The 19,148-nt window shown below is 46.9% G+C and overlaps 1 protein-coding gene across 1 annotated transcript in view; it reads left to right on the top strand.

The window, feature by feature from the left end:
• The first annotated feature begins 888 nt into the window (after positions 1-888).
• BAALC (BAALC binder of MAP3K1 and KLF4) overlaps positions 889-19,148 on the top strand; it is a 78,048-nt gene continuing 59,788 nt past the window's right edge. The window contains exon 1 of the mRNA XM_081070778.1: positions 889-1,239. Within this exon, the coding sequence (XP_080926904.1) occupies positions 1,080-1,239 (160 nt within the window). The 5' untranslated portion in view covers positions 889-1,079. The remainder of the gene's footprint in view (positions 1,240-19,148) is intronic.

Raw genomic sequence — 19,148 nt, 5'->3', positions numbered from 1 at the left:
ACGTGTTCTGGCTTCTTTGGGACAGGTAAGCTCATTTGTCCACCCAAGTTTGAACTGAGGGTGCACCAGGAAATGACAGGCTGAGTGGTGGACCCTGGAATGTCAAAGCCCTCAGGTGGGTTTGGAGGAAAGCCAGCCATGCCCCTCTGCCCTACCCAGAGAGGGAGTTTGGATGTCACAAGGTTCCTGGTCCTCTTTTGCTTTCTTGAGAACAAAGTTCAGATCATGAAGTGGCAAAACTGGACATGGTGTTAGTGACAGGGTCTAGTCTGAGTCTCTCAGAAATCATAGGTCTCGCTCCCTACTCCCCAAACCAGCCAAGACAGGCATGGGCTCTGACTGCCCCTTAATTCTTAATGGGAAGACTTTATCCTCAGTTTTCCAGCGTTGTCCCCAGCTTCACTGCTATTGAAACAGAAAGCACTGGGGTCCCTTCCTAAGCCTTTCAGTTCTCTTCAGGAAGGATGAATGGAACAAAGGAGAAAAGTAGGAAGGAAGGAAGGAAGGAAGGAAGGAAGGAAGGAAGGAAGGAAGGAAGGAAGGAAGGAAGGAAGGAAGGAAGGAAGGAAGGAAGGAAGGAAGGAAGGAGGGAGGGAGGGAAGGAAAGACGAAAGGAGGCAGGGAGGGAGGGAGGGAGGAATGGATGAATGGTTGAATGGGGGTGGTGATGGTGGGTGGATGGATACGCAACTGCCTGGGAGCGGTAACCGGGCCCACAGTGCCAAACCCTTCGTTGGACCCCCGCCCTCCTCCCATCCCTGGGCCGCGGCTCCTGCGCCCCCGGCCGGCTCGGGCACACTAAGGAAGGGTGCGAGGGAGAGGGAACTTGGGGCGGAGGGGTGGGCGGCTAGGGCGAAGGAAGGTGGGGAAGAGTGGTGGGTAAGGGGAGGGCTTTGGAGGCGGAGAAGCGGGGAGAGGGCACGGCGGAGGGGGCGGCTGGCACAGCGGGAGCTGGGCGTCTGGCTGCTGCGCGGACCGGCTCGGAGACCCGATGCCACCGCTGCCGCCTCGCCGCACGGGGCTGAGCCGCCCGGGCTGAGCCGCCGCCGGAGCCGGGAGCCGAGCGGCCGCGCGGGAGGATGGGCTGCGGCGGGAGCCGGGCGGATGCCATCGAGCCCCGCTACTATGAGAGCTGGACCCGGGAGACCGAGTCCACCTGGCTCACCTACACTGATTCGGACACGCCGCCCAGCAACGCCGCCCCCGACAGCAGCCCCGAGGCGGGCGGCCTGCACGCGGGTGAGTGAGCCCGGCTCCTGCAGACAGACCCCCCTGGCCTGGGAGACTGGGGTCACAGGAGGCGAGCGGGAGGAGTTGGGGGGGAGGGGGGGACGCCAGGGGCAGCGCAGTCCTCTAGAGAATTTGGAGGATGGTGCGGAGGGAAGGAGGGAGACAGACAGGCGCTGCCTGATGCTGGCAGACTGGCAGACCCAGGCCCAGGGAGCGGAGTCCACGAGGGACCCTTACAGAGGCTGAGCTGAGAGCTGCACCCCCCCATCCCTCTGCCCCCCCTCCCCGGCCTCCGAGCCTTGGGAAAACCTAGCACTTTGCTTTCAACCGGGCTGGCTCATTGGCTGGGGACCGATGCGGTGGGAGGACCCCCACCTGGCACTCACACCTATCCCTTAGCCCGCCCATGCCCTGGCCCCCGGGCTCGTTCCGCCCCTCTTTGGTCCAAGTCCGCTTTCTAGCCTCCCGTACTCTGCTGGGTCACTTCTCCATCCACTGGCCACCTGGCCCCTCTCTCCCTGGACTTATAGACAGGGCACCTGACCCAGATTGTCTGAGTGTAGTCTTCCTTGCGCTTCCCCTTTTCTCCCTGCTGGGAAGGTGTTCCCTCGCTAGCTTTGAAAACTAGAATCCTCGTTGAGGGCAAATTAAATGCCGGCTGGCCCAATACTAGTTCTGCACTTAAGCTTACTTTTCAAGCAGTTGTTTCATAGTGAAGGACTTCCCTCCCTACCCCCTTGTGCCTCAAATGTTTTATATGAGACAGGGCATAAAAGTGGATTAAGACTATAAATTAAATACTCTTACCTAGGTCATTACTCCTCTAGCAGAAACCTGATAGAAGGATATGCAAAGAACTTTTTGCTCCAGTCACAAAATCAGGTTTATTATTATTATTTTAGCAGATGCTAATAATTGTAGGATAGAGATGAAAATAGACTGTTGCCACAGACTGCCCTTTAATCATAAACCTGTTGGTGATGTTAAAAGGCAAAGTCTCCCTACTTATTACAGGCATGTTGTCAAAAGCCAGATCAACACTTAGGTTAAAATGTTTTAACCATTTCCTGACCGCTTTATGTTGTTGGCATTTTTGAGTAATGAAATCTAAAGTAGAAAATGAGGTGAATTTGAAGTATAATGTATATTGTAAGGAAGAGGAAATAAATGTGAACTACTCTGAAAAGATCAACAGTCCCAAATCCATGCCTCTGAAATAAGAGCTGTCCCTTTAAACTTCAGAATTGGTCTCTCCATCTTTTAGGGCTAAAGCTGGCTCCTTTTTCACGTGAACTTTGTGATTCTCTCCCACTCTCACCTTTTTTTAAAGCAAGAAATATCAGTGAAAACTGTACAAGGCATAACACTGCCTTTGTCGCTAATTTTTTCTGACTCACAGTAGCAATCAGAACGGTTATTTTGTGGTTGCTGATGCTTTCAGCAAGTTTCCAAATGATGTGTTGGCTGAAGTCAATATCCGAATGACGATAAAACATAAGCCTTCAAAAGGAACTTGGTAAAATGTTAGATGGAACAGCCTTTCCCAGGGAGGTGTGTAACTCAGCAGAGTCAAGGCCAGATTTGCACTCCAAAGATATAAGGTTAAAAAGGTCTAGCATGAAAAAGAACAAAGTACAGCGTCAGGAAATAAAGATAAGAGGTGAGTGTATGTGTACCTATTTATGGGTATGAGAGAGTTATTATGGGATGGCTAAATATATACATATTGATTCATTTCCAATTCTTATCCATTTATTACCCTGTCATCCTGAGTCATAGCCCATCATGCATCATGAGGTCCGGTTCCTGCAACAGGTGGGGCTTGGGACAAGTATACTCACTTGTGATACCCTGCCAAACATGGGACAGCCCTGCCAGGCAGGTGGTCCTGAAGACCTGCATGGTTCACAGGAAGGGCTCAGCTCCAGTCATAGGACGGCAGCCTAAAACTGGCAAGACTCTTAGATGGGCAGGATCATTTTAATTCCCTAGAAATTTCCATCAGCCTCAGGGGAGAGGGACATTTCTGAAGATCAAGATGAAATCAAGGCCTCCCTGGGGGTGCAAGGCATTATAAAATTGGCTTGATTCCCATGCGGTTTTCAGACTGGGAACTGACATCTTTAGTCAGAGTGGTCATTTGAGAAAACTACAAATCTCCTGGGCTTCAGCCACCCTGGGAAATTAGCCAGAGTTCTTTATTCTTTTCTTCTTCCCTGCTTTCCCTGCCTCACCCATCCCTGCCCATGCTGTACCCATGAACTCAGTCCCAGGCTTCTGGGGGGCACTTACTGGCCCACAGTGACTGTCTGGTGAGAGGAAGCTGGAATGCCATTTTTCCCCCCCATTCCCATCAACCCTTTTCTGGTGGGTGAGAAAAGGAAAGGCTGGATTCAGGAGAGTCCAGATTGTAAAATCACAAAAATTTCTCATTACAAGAATTCTAGAGCTAGAGAGGGTCTCTGGAGGTCACCCATATAAGGCAGGTGGGACTCAGTTAAATTGCCCCAGTCTAGACAGACAGTATTCATAGCTCTTACTCCCAGTTCTCTCTGTTTTCAAGGTGCCTTTCTTTCTGGGTCCTTGGTCACTCTCCTTTAGTGTCAAATCGAAGCCACTTTGCTTCTGGCCACCCTCACCTCAGGAGCTATGAGGATGGAGTAGACTCATCATCTCCATGTCTTCTGTGCTAGCACTGTGGGGAGCACATGTATGACCCCTAGTTGGGGTTTTGTGAAGGTTTTCTTGAATAAATATGCACTCTGTCTAAACTTATCCTTCATACCTGTCACTTCTTCCTAGATTCCCTCCCGCTTTTCTCTCTTCATTGAAGTCCTTGCTACTGAAGTTTTCCCAAGTGAATCTGTTTAATCTAGATTCTTCAAAGTGCCATTCTAATCCCACAGCTTCTCTTTACAAAGTCCCCTCAATTGTACTCCGCTGGAACACCAGGCCCCGCTCAGAGGTTCCATTTCTTCTGTAGTGCCCCTCCCACCTCAACACCACACACATGTCTACCAAAAAGACCTGTTTAATCATCTCTGCTTGTAAATCTCACTTCATTTTCTCTCAGTCCAATCCAGATGGAGGGCATGTCACCTGACAAGTGTTCAGTAAATATTGGGAACAGGGGCCTGTTTTTTCTGACAGTCCCACAAAGGAAAGCGCTTCTGGTCTCCTCCTCCTTACTCAAAAAGGCATCCTGAGCATCTTTGGAGATCATTTCCACTAGCCAGCAGAATTCAATTACGTTTTTAGATTTGGCGATTATGTAGGCTGGAATTAAAGACTTGACTGAAGCCATAGTATCTGATATTCATTGCTTCCCTGTGTCACCGAAGCCTGTCTCCCTGTCACAGGAGGAAATTAAATTGGTCTGACATGATTTAGTCCTCATCAAATCAGTTTGCTGGATTGATTTTTACTTCTGTTCTCTGATGGGAGTCTCCCCAGAAGAAATGGAAACTCTGAGGTTGCCATGCCCCAGCCTAGCTTAGCCATTCCATACGTGAATAGCTTCCTGGCTTCACTTTGATTTAAACACAGATCCCTTCAACTACATCCTTAAACATCCCCTTTTGTACTGTGTTTTTTTTCTCATTTTTCTAGAGAATAAAAGATTTCAAATCTCTCCAAAGTGCGTCTAGTTTATAGTTTTAAATTGCTATAATAATTGCTTTAGTAAATGTGACATGAAGATTGTGGCATTAGAGACTCACAGCAAAATGATTTACCTAAATAAATGGAAACGTGACAAATAAAATGAAGAGCACTTAATATTACTATTAGCTGACGTGTATTGATGACTTACCAAGGGCCAGGCCCTGTAGCAGTGGTGCTTTATGTGCCACTTCATTCAATCCTCACAACCTCTGGGATGAGATAGGAACTATTACTATCATCCCTCTTTTATAAGTGAGGGAATGAGGCTTAGACTGTGCAGTAACTTGTCCCAGGCCAGGACAAGAATCCAAAGCCCACACTCCTAAATACTGCCTTCCTGGGCCAGCCCGGTGGCTCAGGCGGTTGGAGCTCCGTGCTCCTAACTCCAAAGGCCGCCGGTTCGATTCCCACATGGGCCAGTAGGCTCTCAACCACAAGGTTGTCAGTTCAATTCCTTGAGTCCTGCAAGGGATGGTGGGCAGTGCCTCCTGCAACTAACAACGGCAACTGGACCTGGAGCTGAGCTGCGCCCTCCACAAATAAGACTGAAAGGACAGCAACTTGAAGCTGAACAGCACTCTTCACAACTAAGGTTGAAAGGACAACTTGACTTGGAAAAAAAAAAGTCCTGGAAGTACACACTGTACCCCAATAAAGTCCTGTTCCCAATTAAAAAAATCTTTAAATAAATAAATAAATACTGCCTTCCTGATTAAAAGGTGATTAAGTATAGAATTCTTGATTTTACAGTTGATGGGACTCCGAGTCTAATCTGATTTTGATAGTCTAATCTGATCTCAAACAGCACAGTTTTCTTTTGAAGCATCCCTGAAGATGGGATATCTCTTTTCTAAGGAAGGAAGCCTCCTCATACCTTTGTGATAAACTCTTTCTGCTGTCTCATAATTTCTACCTGGTGAACTCTGGGCCCTTGGGATCAAGTCTGCACAGACAACTTTTTCAATATTTCAGGATTGCTGTTTCATCTCCTCTCACGATTGGTCCTCCAGTGAAGGAAAACACATGTAATTCCTTCAATTATTTCTCTGACCTCTGTGGACTTAACCATATTCCTCCAAACACACTGTTTGCTTTGTCAGAGCCCCTTTTGGTACGAGGGGACATATGGTTAGCTTCAAGCTACTGGTGTCAGCTGAGCAGCATAAGGCAACATGAGGTATACAAGATGTGGGTACTGAACATCTCCTGATGCAGATAAAATCAGGTTAGGATTGATTTATTTTCCTGTTGTTGTCGACAATATTAACTGATGACTCACATTAAGATTGTGTTTAGTTAAAACCCTTAGATCTTCCTTTCTAGTCAAATTTAAGTTCTACGACATCAGGGACATTGTCTGTGTTTTCACTGCTCGTATACCTAGCAATTGGAACAGTGACTGGAATACAAATGGCACTCAATAACTATTTGTTGAATGATTCCTCCCCACTTCCCCCATGAAACCTGCATTTGTACTATTGATTTCAGTAACCCAAATTTGGGATTTTTGTATTTATTCTTGTTAACGTTAATTTTGTTTTAGTTTCATGTTTAAACTTGCTGACCTCGATTCATTTTGATAGTGTCATGATGACAATATTCCAGGTCTTTAGTTCCCTATGTTGAGAGACAAAGATAAAAGACATTTTGCTCTTTTGTTCATTCAATATACATTTGGCACAAAAATGAGTAAGCTGTGTTCCTTGACCTCAAAATGTTATAATATATGGGAGACAGACATAAAGGTGGACACACTGGAACAGCATGAGGGAAAGGTGTGGGAGGAGTGCAGGCATGGAGCAGTTTGGGGAGGGGCTAGTATGTGTACAGACCTCTGCAGGAGCCCAGCGAGGAAGTGGCCCTGTTCCTGCAGACCTCGACAGCCCTGAGCGGTGACGGGTGACGGAAGGCTATCTTGTTTCCTTCCCTGAGATGAGAGTACCTGTGGAGAGCCTACCTGGGGCTTCCTGATGGCTAAGCCTCCTCCTTCCCCCAGTTCTTTCTATATACCTGTTACACGTGTGGTTATATTTTGAAATAATTACTGACTGTCATGCAGGATGTCATGCGGGGTCTCTGGTCCCGCTCCCCACATAAGAACGCAGGATACGGTGAGGCCAAAAAGGAACACCCACGGAGCCATAGATAGGGGAGTCATACCACTATATTCTTGCTGGTGACACCCACCTCTCTGCAATCCGCAATCCACGCTCCGCCGTGCTAACTGCAATCTGTGCTTGCCAGCCACCATTTTCTTGCTAGTCCCCATTTTGCTGCTAGTGTAGCCATGGCAGTTATATTAGTGGCTAATGGCTCACTGGTTATAGCTGACGACCAACTAGCCACAGCAGATGGCCATCCAATCACAGTTGATGGCCATTTACTATCTGAGCCAGCACCTTTCCACGTGAGGCCGAGAGCCTGGAAACTGCACTCCTGGCTCTGTCCCCACACTGACTTATGTCGGCCCCTTGAGAAGGACAAGCTCTGCTATTTAGGTAAGGGGTCTTTCTGCCCACTGTTGTATCCCTGAGCCCAATGCTGTGCCAGCTATAGTAGGACCTCAAGTGTTTTCTCTTGAATGAATAAGTCTCCTAAAACTTCTGTGTGTCCATTTCTTTCTTTCCATAGTCCCCAGAGATGACGTTTTCTTTCCTCAAAAGTTCCATCTCTTTCTCCTTTTTGGGTTCTTATCTACCTGACTGGTTGCATGGTAAGAAAATATCCCCACCTCTCTATAGTCCCTTTTGCCAAACACAAGCCTCTTTGTTAAAAGGGTTGTTTTGCAAAAATCACTACGAAAAATAGAGGGTAACAAACCTAGGCAGCTTCTAAAGATTTAGAAAATCTCCTGTTTTCATGGCCCTTGTCTCCTGGGAAGACTAGGCTCACGTCCTGCCACAGGCTCTTCAGAGACTTTGTCCAGACCAGCGATAGCCACCGGTCACATTGCACAGCGGGGCTTGTTCCTGCTTCTGGCTCTCTTATGAGTCTGTGAGCTCTCAGCAGGATTGCCTGGCATCTACCACACCTGTTTTGAATGATTGTACAAATGAAGAAGTGGGTGAATAATCCCACTACGCAAATTAAGTTTTGTCTGTCTGTCTTATACTCTCTTTCCGAAATTTTATCATAGATGATTTTGTTTTAGACATCGGAATTATGTCTTCATTGGACACTAGATAAAGCTCTTACTTGAACCAGAGATGAATTTAAGGTTCCATGCTCTGGCCTCAGTGGGAGGAAGATAGTCCCCTTTCAGTCAGCAAGGAGTCTTTTCCTGGCTTATTCTGCACTCAGCAATCCCTCCGGCTTGGGCACTGGAGGTCCTACCTTCCCCTTGGGATCTGTGCCTCCATGACTCACAGCACCTTCTTCCTGAGAAGGCCGTTCTGTCCTTTAGTGAAGTTGGGTGTCTGAACCCGTTGTTCCTGGCTGATGGTGCCTGGGCTTTCATCCCAGGAGCTTTTCCATGTCAGGCCCATGGCTTCTAGCCACTCTCAGAAGACTATTTGGCTTCTGTTGCAAATCCTATACCATCCAGGATTTCTACAGAAGTTCTCTGGCCAGTCTGAATGTCACCTTTGCTTCCTGTAGAGGAGCCTGGGTGGCTCTGCCCTGAGCCACACTGGGGTATAGCTCCTTCCAGTTTAGCTAGTAGCAGCTTTCACCTCCTCATGTGCTCTCCTCCCACTCTGCTCCCTCCCAACCACCTCTATCTCTCTGGAGATAAAGCTCCTTTAGCATGTGGTTAAGGGTTGAACTGTGCCCTACCCCCAAATTTATATGTTGAAGTCCTAACTCCCAGTGCATCAGAATATGACTTTATTTGGAGATAGGGTCTTTACAGAGGAAATCAAGTTAAAATGAGGTCCTTAGGGTGGGCCCTAATTCAGTATGACTGGTGTCCTTCTAAAAAGGGGCAATTTGGACACAGATACACACAGGGAGATGTGAAGATGAAGGCAGAGATTGGAGTGATGCTTCTACAAGCGATGGAAAGCCAAAGGTTACCAGAAAACCATCAGAGGCAAGGAGAGAGGCATGGAATGGATTCTCCGTCACAGCCCCCAGAATCACAATCCTCCCAATCACAGCCCCCAATTCTCCCAATGCCTTGATCTTGGACTTTTAACCTCCAAATACGTGAGACCGTAAATTTCTGTTGTTTCAATCTCCTAGTTTGTGGTACTTTGCTGCAGCAGCCCTAGAAAACAAACATATGTTTATGAGCACAAACACTGTGAACATTTCAAAATAATAAGAGAGGATTTCTATTGTCACTACTTCACACTTCCTTTTGTGATTGGGTCTATTTCCTTATCATTTAAATTGAAATAGCATTTATGAAGCATCTACTATATGTGAGAATTTTTCTTTTGGACATTAGTTTACACAACTCTCTAAAATAACCTCATAAACCACAGTTATAACCATTTACCAGATGAGGAAACAGGTTCAGTGAGATTAAGAGACTGAGCAAGGTCACCCAACTAGGAAGTGGAAGAGCCTGGATCAAAATTCAGGTCTCTTATTCCTAAATTCAGGGCAGTGTCCGTTTTACTGGAACTGCTAAGCACAAATTTAGTACCCTCCTCCACCCCATCTGCTTTTGGCTTTCTTGAAAATATGAATCACTTGGAGTGGGGCCCTCCCGCTAGCATTTACACGGCTGAGGACGGGCGTCCTTGATGGGACACCTGCCGCCCTGTGGCTAACGCTGCCCCTCCTGTGCTGGGTGCCTGAGCAGGGCTGCAGGGGGTGCTCAGAACATCACGGTCTTTGGGCAGAATATTATTTTCTCTGGTTTCAAATGCAATGCATGTTTCTCACAGAAGATTTAGAAAGTACAGGGAAGTACACAGAAGGAAGCAATGCTTCGGTCAGCATTTAGGTTCCATCCTTCAGGTCCTGTGTCTGAGTATCTAAGGTGCATGCCACATCTTCCGGGGCTTATGTTTAAAGTTGGAGGGGTATAGGAGAATCTCTTAAGTTGCTTGGAATCTCACAAGTGAAGACAGAAAACATTTTTGTTTCTCTTTGTGTTTGTGAAAATAGCTGCAGGTAGTGGGAGCTAAAGTTTAGTTTGAATGGAGGAAGAACAGGGGGAAAGGCCATGGATAAATGAAGGGGTTTTTCTGCCTTATTTTGTTTCAATACTGAGCAAATGTAAGTTGATTTCGGGTGAATCACATACCAGGTTAATGCAAATTGTGACTCCACTGTATATAATTCCCCCTGTGTCCCTGTCTTACCACCCCCCTTCACAACTGGCTCAGGCTGATCATGCTGTTTTATATTCTGCCCAGCTGTTTTCCGGAATTTACGGTCACTTTATGGATATAGAAACATGGCCTGTGTGTACGTAGTGTGTGAGTGTGTGTACGTAGGGTGTGTATAAGTGAGAGTGTGTATGAGTGTGGGTATGTGTGGTGTGTATGTGATGCGAGTGAGTGTGGTATGTGTTTGTGTGTGTAGGTACCAGCTCTCTGAGTCTCACATGTCCCTGAAGTCATGCCACTTGGCTGCCCTGTGTTCTGGTTGGTACAGCCTCATGTGTTTCCAGCTCTGGGTCTCTCTGTCAGATGGGAGTAATGTAGGTGATGTCTGCCTACATCTTGCCAGTGGCTTCTGTGTGATGAAGCAAAACCAGAAACTTGGGTAGATTTTTCTTAATCCAGCTCCATCTGCCGTATGAGTGGTGAGAGTTTCTTCCACATTCTGAGATTAGGTTTTCTATTAGATCTGGGGTGCTGCTGTGACTCTTGGTCTTCTTCTTCCTTCATAGACATGTTAGTGGGCAGTTGGGCAAGGCCAAGTCAGTGGCTGCCAGCCGGACGCCCTCCAGCCCAGAAGCCCAACCCAGAGCCTCTTGACGGTCTCCTCCAAGCTGCCGTACCACCCTTCGGTATAGCCACACCCACGGGACCACCCGGCCAGATCTGGGCTCTGTTTACAACTTCATACACGTCCTCCCTTCCAGGGAGCCAGGTTCTCACACGCATCACGAACTCCAGTCCCTGGACCTTTCCCTGCTCTTTTCATCTTCATCTTCCTTGTTATTTTTCTTGGAGATAGTATAGTTCAGTGGTTAAGGAATTAGACTTTACCAACAGACATTGACCAGCTGTGCCATCTTGAGCAAGTTTCTTAACTTTTCTGGGTTTCAGTTTCCACAGTGTAGGATGGGAATCACTGAAGAATTAATATGCTCACGAATACGAAGGGTGGGCTGTTTCAATGTTGCCCATCCAAGCTCTCAGGAGCCCCTCACCTCCTCAATGTTGCACTGGGCTCGTCATGCCAATCACAGACCTGGGGCCACCCTTCCCTCTGCTCCTTCCATCCCCGTTTCTGAGCTGCCTGGCATTGCTGGAGAAAGTCATGACGTTGGTGATTGCATCTAAGAGCAATTCAGGCTCTAGGACTTCAGTGTTCTTACCACCTCTTAGCAATTCTGTTGATTCCTTATTAATATGCTGCGGCAGTTCCAATGTAATAGCTTCCAACACTGTCCTTTTCTTTCCCTCTGAATACTAAAACAAATCAAAAGACTTGCTGTGAATTTGTCCACCTTTCCCTCTAATGAGTTTATCATTGTACATCCTTCTTGCCACCTCAGCATTTTAAAAACATCTTTTGCCATCTTCTCCTCAAATCTGTTCAAATCTGGATTCTAAGTGCACTGAGGACGTTGTTCCTTGTAACACAGGAGAAGACATCACAGGCAGTTCTATCAGGACAAAGGTCCACTCTGCCTTTCCCTTGGCCCTACCTCAACCCAGGCCACTGCCATCTTTTACTTCGCCCTCTGCAATAGTCTGCTTCCATTCTTGCCCTTGGAAGATTATTCGCCACATCATAGGGAGCACAAGCTTTTAAAAACATATATCCGGTCACTCTCTTATTTAATACCCTCTGGTAGCTTTTCATTTTATTATACATAGAATAAAATTCCAACCTCTTTCCTTGGCCTGCATGACCTAGTCTCCGCTGCTCCTCCCCCTTGTTTATCCTGTTTGTTCCCTCTCCTTCTCCCTCTTCATGTTCTAGCCATGCTGGCTTCCCCTCCGTCCTTTGAACACCTCCACCACTTTCCTGTCACCAGGATTTTGCACTTGCTACAATGTGTTCCCCCTCCTTCCACTTTTTATGTGGTTGACGCCACCTCACCCTTCAGCTCTCACTTCATATGTCACCTCCTTAGAGAGACCAACTTTACTGAGTTACTGGCTGGCTATTTCCTTCCTGACACCACAGACTGTCACTGTCTCGTTCCTTTCTTTGTTCAGCATGGCACCCAGCACAGAGCAGGCATTCAATGAATATTTGTTGGATGAAGAGAACCCTCCTCACCTTTTGTATCAGGGAGGAATCATGTTTGGCAGCATGAACAGAAACCAGACAAATGTGGCTTAGCAAGTAGAGGGTTTATTGTTGCAGAAAGTCTGGAGGTAGGCAGCTGCTCGGCTCAAGGATTCCATGAAGGACCTGGGCTCTTTGAGGTTATTGCTTTGCCTTTCTTGCTATGTGGATTTCATCCTCACAGTTGCAAGATGCTGCAGCATCTTATTTTAGGTAGGAAGAAAGAGAAGGAGCACCCACCTTCTTTTATTTTTTTATAAAAAAGTAGTCTTTTATTTTTTTTAAATCTGTGAAACAATAGCCTTCCCCAAACCCAGTAAGCTTTACTTGAATCTCCTTGGCCAGGAGGACTCTGTTACTGGCTATCTGACTGGAAGAGTCTAGGAAATCAAGACTTTTAGCTGGACACATGCCACCCTAAAAGTATTGGATCCTTTTGGCAAAAAAAAAAAAGAAAGAGGAGAGCAGATAATTGGGTAGGCTGCCAGCGGGGTGACTGCAGCTTTCGTCCTGAGGTTATGTCAGACAGGAGAGAAGGTCAGCAGAGAGAAGGGAAGTAGGTAAGTGAGACAGGACGGGGCAGAGGAAGAGGTTGGTCTCCTAGAAACCATGGGGACATAAGTAGGGGTATTAAGATTTTATAACAACAACACCAACAACAACAGAAACTGTGTTTTTAACATTCCCATGTGTCAAGTGAGTTCATAAAGTGAATATTTGCTGAAAAAAAGTGCGAATATCGAACTAATTTTAGAAAAAATGCAACAATGCCCTAAACATAAATCTTTTAGAATGATCTGTTGACATCAGACTCTGTGATGTGTACACGAGATGCCTGGTGGACATTCCTTGGTTTTCTGCTTCATTTTCCTGCAAAGTTAGTGCCAGTCAGAAACTGATGTGTCAGCTGATATTCTGTGGCACCAATTTCCAATTAGTGGGAACATTTGTTGAGGTTCACTGCACAGAGTCACGCAGATGCCCAGGCTGGGGCTTCTGTGTGAGAAGCAGCAGCCAATGGGCTAATTTCAAGCGTTGACTGTAGTTCCCGTGGAAGCTCAAAAATATCACCCTGCTATTGTTTCTAGGGCCTGTGGACTTGAGGGCATGAGGAAACCGAAAAGGATTTGTAGAAAATTGCAGGGCTGTTTGGGAAACTGGTTGTCATAACAACAGAGCATGCAGCAGTTACAATGGAAGTGGCATTCGCCTGCACACCCTTCATAAGAGGGACGATTCAGGTTTAAGCACCGCAATAAACAACAGGCATGTTTGAAACCGAGGCCTCATTAAATTATTATGTCTACGAATAACCACTTTTCAAGGACAGTCTTCATAGCAGCCAGGCTCCGATTTGCTTGCTGGGGTGATAAGGGATGTGTGTGCCAACACAGATGAATATAGCCACTGCCTCGTGAGCGTGACTTCTGTTAATTGCGTGCCTGGCATGTGCCAGGCCTTGCATGTTTAGTACCTGATTCTGTTGTCTCCATTTCACAGATGGGGGAGTCAGAGAGGTGAGGTGATATGCAGGTTGTGGCTGAGGGGTTTGGAAACCACGTCTGCATCATTCTGGATCATTCGAGCCCTGTGGTCTTCCCTCTACGCCAGCCCCTTAACTGATCACTAGCTCTGGTCCTCATTACCTTTCATCGAGACATTTGCAACAGCTTTCTGACTGGTCCCCCTACTCCCAGTCACTGCCACTCCAATCCCTTTCACACCATTGGCAGATGAAGATTCCTGAAGCATAGCTGGAAATCATCATGTTATTCTCCTGCTTAGAGCTTTTCATGATTTCCCTTTGCCTACTGAATGCAAATGCCTTAGCCTGGCGTTTAAGGCTTTCTCTCTAGCCTCATCTTGCACTAGCTGCCTGTCTAGCCTCTCCACTCAGCCTGACTCACGGGCTGCCTTTTGTCTAAAGCACCTTATCCCATCCCCCACCCTGCCCCCACCTCTGAGAGCCCTATAGCTCCAACATATCCGTCTCAGTCATCTGTTCCCTTCTAGCACTCACCTTCTAGGACACTTAGGTTGTTTTGAAATTTTTTTATTTATGGCCATTACTTATCTCTGCTGTCACACTGTATACACTTAACGACAGTGTCAGGGAATACTCTGAGATGGGCGTTTATTGGGGAGTGCTTTACAGAACACCTGTGAGGGGTGAGGGAGGCAGGACTGGGCAGAGGAAGAGGTTGAATTGCTGTTGAAGGGGCCTCAGCTGATCCCCTGGGGAGTTCTGGAGCTGGGGTGGCCCTTCAGATATTGTAATGAGAGGTGGTTCCCCCTATATCAACCACGTATCAGATGCAGGCTACTTCCAGCAAGGGGTAGTGGCCTTGGGTCGGGCCACTGCCTTCCACAGAGGGCAATTCTAAGAGAGGTACACACGCATGAGCCTTCAGTGGTTGTCACCTCTCCCAGCAGCTGGAAGATCTGGTGTCAGTCCTGCAGGGAGATTCCCACGAGGCACCACAGCACCTTCTACAGGCAGTGACCACACATACACCTTATTCATCTGTTAGATTCACTTGGGGAACCTATAACAAAGGCCCTACCCCTGGGGCTTCTGATAGTAGTGTCGGGTGGGGCCAGAAAACCTGCATGTTTAACAGTTTAACAGGTTCTTTAGGTCGGTGCAGAGTAGAATTCTGGAGGTCTAGGGCGGCGGGGGGTGGGGGTGGGGTGGGGGGGGTGTCCTAGACTCTGCTTTTCTAACAAGCTCCCAAGTGATACTGATGCTGCTGGCCCGGGGACCTCTCCTAGAGAAGAGAGGTCCTAGATCAGAGGTTGGCAAACCTTTTCTGTAAAGGGCCAGATGGTAAACATTCCAGGCTTTGTGGGCCACATGCTCTCTGTTGCAGCTTTGCTGTTTTCAGCACCAAAGCAGCCACAGACGATACATCAAGCCCATGCCCTCTCCTGTCCTAGGTGAGTCACTATGAGTACTATGTAGTACTCAATCGTGTGGATATGTGTAGCTTATTAAACCAGCCTCCGACAGATGGCCAGTTGGGGTTGTTTCTAAACTTTTGCTCTACAATCTTGTTCGTGTGTTTTTTTATTTTTGTCACTGTATCTTTAGGTAGATTCTTAAAAGTGCACAGCTCGGCCAAAGGCTGAATGCAAATGTAATTTTGCTAGATACTGCCAAATTCCCCCCCATAAGACTTGTACCATTTTTCATTCTCACCAACACTGTTTGAGAGTGCCTGTTGTCCCATAGCTTTGCTAATAGAGTATATTGTCAAACTCGGGTTTTGGATTGTTTTTGTTTGTTTGTTTTTATTTTTTGTCACTTTAATAGATAAGAAAGTGTAGCTGAGTTTTTTAAAATTTTTTATTAGTTTCAGGTGCACAAGACAAAGTAATACTTAGACGTTTATCATTTATATCCCTCGCACTGTGTGAACCCCCTCCCCCATTCACTATCCCTCTGACATCTCACAGAGCCATTACATTTCCACTGTCTCTATTCTTAATGTTGTACTCCGTTTCTTGTAAGTACACACACACACACACACACACACACACACACACACACACACACAAACTTGTAGTTGACGTTCATTATTGTTCAGCTTCAGCTTCAGGTGTACAGTGCAGTGATCGGGCATCTATATCGTCCCTGAGGTGGTCTCCCTAATGAGACAAGTGTCCATCGGATGCCCTACAAAATCTTTACAACGTTATTGATTACATTGTAGCTGAGTTTTAATGTGCACCTCTATGAGTATGGTTGCTGCGTTTTCGTGTGATTATGGACAAACTGCCTTTTTCCTTCTGCATACAATCTGTCCACATCTCTAGCTAGGCCTGTTCTTTAACCAGATTTAGTAGTTGCAAATCTTCATCCTTTGAGGATGACTGAGATATTTTGAAGAGCAAAAAGTCCCTGAAGTTATTTGGTGAATAAAATTGCTGGGTTTTTGCTGTCAGATGAGGCAGCTGGGGGCTGGCTTGGCAACTTTCTCTCTTAGTACAGCCCCAGGGCTTCTCCATATGGTCTTTCTGCTTAGGCTAGTTTGGGCTTCCTCTCAGCATGGTGGCCTCAGAACAGTCTGCTTGCATAATTTCTCAGAGCCAGTACATATCCCAGCTAAAAGGGGCAGAAGCTCTGTTGCCTCTCTTAACATAACCTTGGAAGTCACGCAGTGTCACTTTTCCTGCATTCTGCTGTTTACAAGTGAGTCACAAGCCTGCTTAGATTTAAAGGGAAGGGATTACACTTCACCCCTCGATGAAAGAATGGAAAGGTTCTAGAAGAGCATGGCAGTTTTAAGAACTGCAAAGGATCTGAGTTGTTACCTGACAAGGTACCACTTGACAGTTTCTTGGAAGCTGGTAAGACAGGACACTCCTGGGTCATAAACAAAGGACTTGACTAGCAAGCCTCAGGAGCATTAGCGTATTTGCATCAGTTCCCTTTTCCCCCAAGTCTCACAGGGGTGACACAGATGGTTCCAGATGGACCCCCTGCACACGCAGTAGATTGTTTTACAAAATATTTTTCTGCCTATGAATCTCACAAAAAGTGATCTTGTGAATGCAGAGCCCGAGCTCATTGCCCTTGACCTCCTTGCAGCTTTCAGCACCATTGGTCTGGCTAATCTCCCCTGCCCATACCCTCCTCCCACTTTGGAAATTGACCTTGTCTCTCAGTTTCACTCTCTCTACCACTGCTGAGTTTCTCTTCAACTCTCATGTCTTCTCTTCCTCCTCCTCCTTTCTTCGCTTCTCTTTCATGGTTCCCCCTTCCTCACCCACAGATGGTTCCCCTTCACCCCTTTCCCCAGCTCTCTCTCCTCGTTTGGCATGTGCTCTCCTGCAGACCTCATCCACTCCTCTGACTTCAGTTATTCCTGAGTGAATGGCTCCCTGATTCTCCCTTCTGGTTCCAGATCCACATCTCCAATTGCTGCCAAGACATTTGACTGCTGTCAGCCAGGTGCCTCAAATTCGACTTACCTTCAAACAACGTAACCTCTCCTTCCACCTCTCTGCCGCACCTACCGTGCATTCCCTCTCAGCTCACTGTAGCCACCTTCTGGTGTGGCCCTAGTTCAGACCCTCATTAATGCCCACCTTTGAATCCCCTCCCATTGACCTTCCTGGATGTGGGGCGTCTTGAAGGCTAGGCATGTGTCCCCTTCCTCCCTCATTGTTCCATGCTTCTCTCTCCCTAAACCACAACTTGAATTTTATGTATTTCTCAGAGACTGCCCTCCTTTTTTTCCTCCCTTCCTTTCCACAAATATTTTTCAGCATGCACTGTAGGGTGGGCACTGTTTTAGATATTATAGCAGTGAGCAAGACAGACAGGACTGCTCTTGGAGCTTACTTTTGGGTTGGGGATAATGGTGATGGGCAGAGAAATACATGAGCAAGATTATTTTAGATATTGACAAGCACCGTGAAGAAAAACCAAGATAATGCAATAGAGAGTAACTGGAGATGGGAGTGTGGGGGGATAACAGATTAGGTGGTCAGGGAAGGCCTCTATGGGAAGTGAGTCAAACTGTAAGTGAAAAGCTGGGGCAGCCTTGTGAACGTTAGGGGCCAGAGTGCTTTAGGAAGAGCCATCAGCAAGTGCAAAGGCCCTGAGACTGGAATGAGCCTGATGTCACTGAGGCACAAAAAGAGGCCAAAGTGATTGGAGGGAGCTGAGAGAAGGGCATTTGGTAGGAGAAGGTCTGTGTAGGGGGATGGAATATGTAGGGCCTCGTGGGTCAGATGTGTAGGGGTTTGGGCTTTGTTCTAGTGATAGTGAAAAGCAAGGTACCCCTGCTGGAACTTCTAAGCCTCTCGTTTACTTCTGACCTTTTCTTCCTTCAGGCATTCCTAACACTCCTGCCAAAGACTCTTTCTGGAGCATGGATGAGATCCTGTCACTTTCATGCCCCAAAGCGTTTCATGACCCCCATTTCCTACTGCACAAATGATGAAAATTTCAGCATGGCATTCCAGGCCCTTGGCCACTCTTGCCTGGGTTTTCTGTCTCTACCAGTTCCACACTCTTGAATCCTCACTGTTTCCTAGGCCTGCCCTCTTCTTGCATCTCTGTTTTTAACCTTGGGGTCTCCTCAGATGGAAAATTTTACCTTCACACTTCCTCGTTGTACAAGTCTAACCCCAAAACCACCCCCTCTGCAAAACCTTCCTAGGTTGTCCCTACCTGGAACTAATCTCTGTTTCTCTTATCCCCATTCTATATTTTTTTCCTTTTTGTCCTTATTTCCACTGCTATGGTCAGCCTTGTGTACATGTGCACAGATTCTCCATTTCACAGGAATGAGGGCTTCTTAGGGGCCAAAATTGTGTCTTGCTTATTGTCTGCTCCTAGGAAGCCTTACATGAAATAGAAGCTCCATTAATGTTTTCAGAGATTGATAAGATAGGCACATACCTTCTTTGTTATTCCATCTTGCACTTGAAGAACATGATGGGCTGTTGCTTGGCTATAAAACTGGGATTTCAGGCATGGTTCCATAAGCATTTAGCTGTGTGGTTGCATGGCTGCATAACTGCATGCACCAATGACCACATCACTGCTTCACTGCATGACTGCATAGCTGCATAGCTACATAATTGTGTGGCTGTTTAGCTACGTGAGTACATGGAAGCATAGCTGTCTGGCCATAGTTGGCATGGCTGCATGGCTGGGTAGCTATGTGACCATGAGACCATGTGGCTGCATGGCCATGTGGCTCCATCGCTTTGACAGAAAATCTTCCCTATGCTTTTCTGTGAGTTGTATCATGATTTCCACCAACATTCTGAGGGTGGTTGTGTTTCCTATAGGGAAGCAATCAGCGTTTTGGGTAGGGATACTGCATGGATTGATAAACATCAAGCCTCCCTGGATCCTGCCACCAAATGGCGGT

Source organism: Rhinolophus hipposideros (genome assembly GCF_964194185.1).
Source record: "Rhinolophus hipposideros genome assembly, chromosome: 13".
Taxonomy (NCBI): Eukaryota; Metazoa; Chordata; class Mammalia; order Chiroptera; family Rhinolophidae; genus Rhinolophus; species Rhinolophus hipposideros.
Note: the sequence above shows the minus strand (reverse complement) of the source record. Positions and strands in the feature narration are given on the sequence as shown.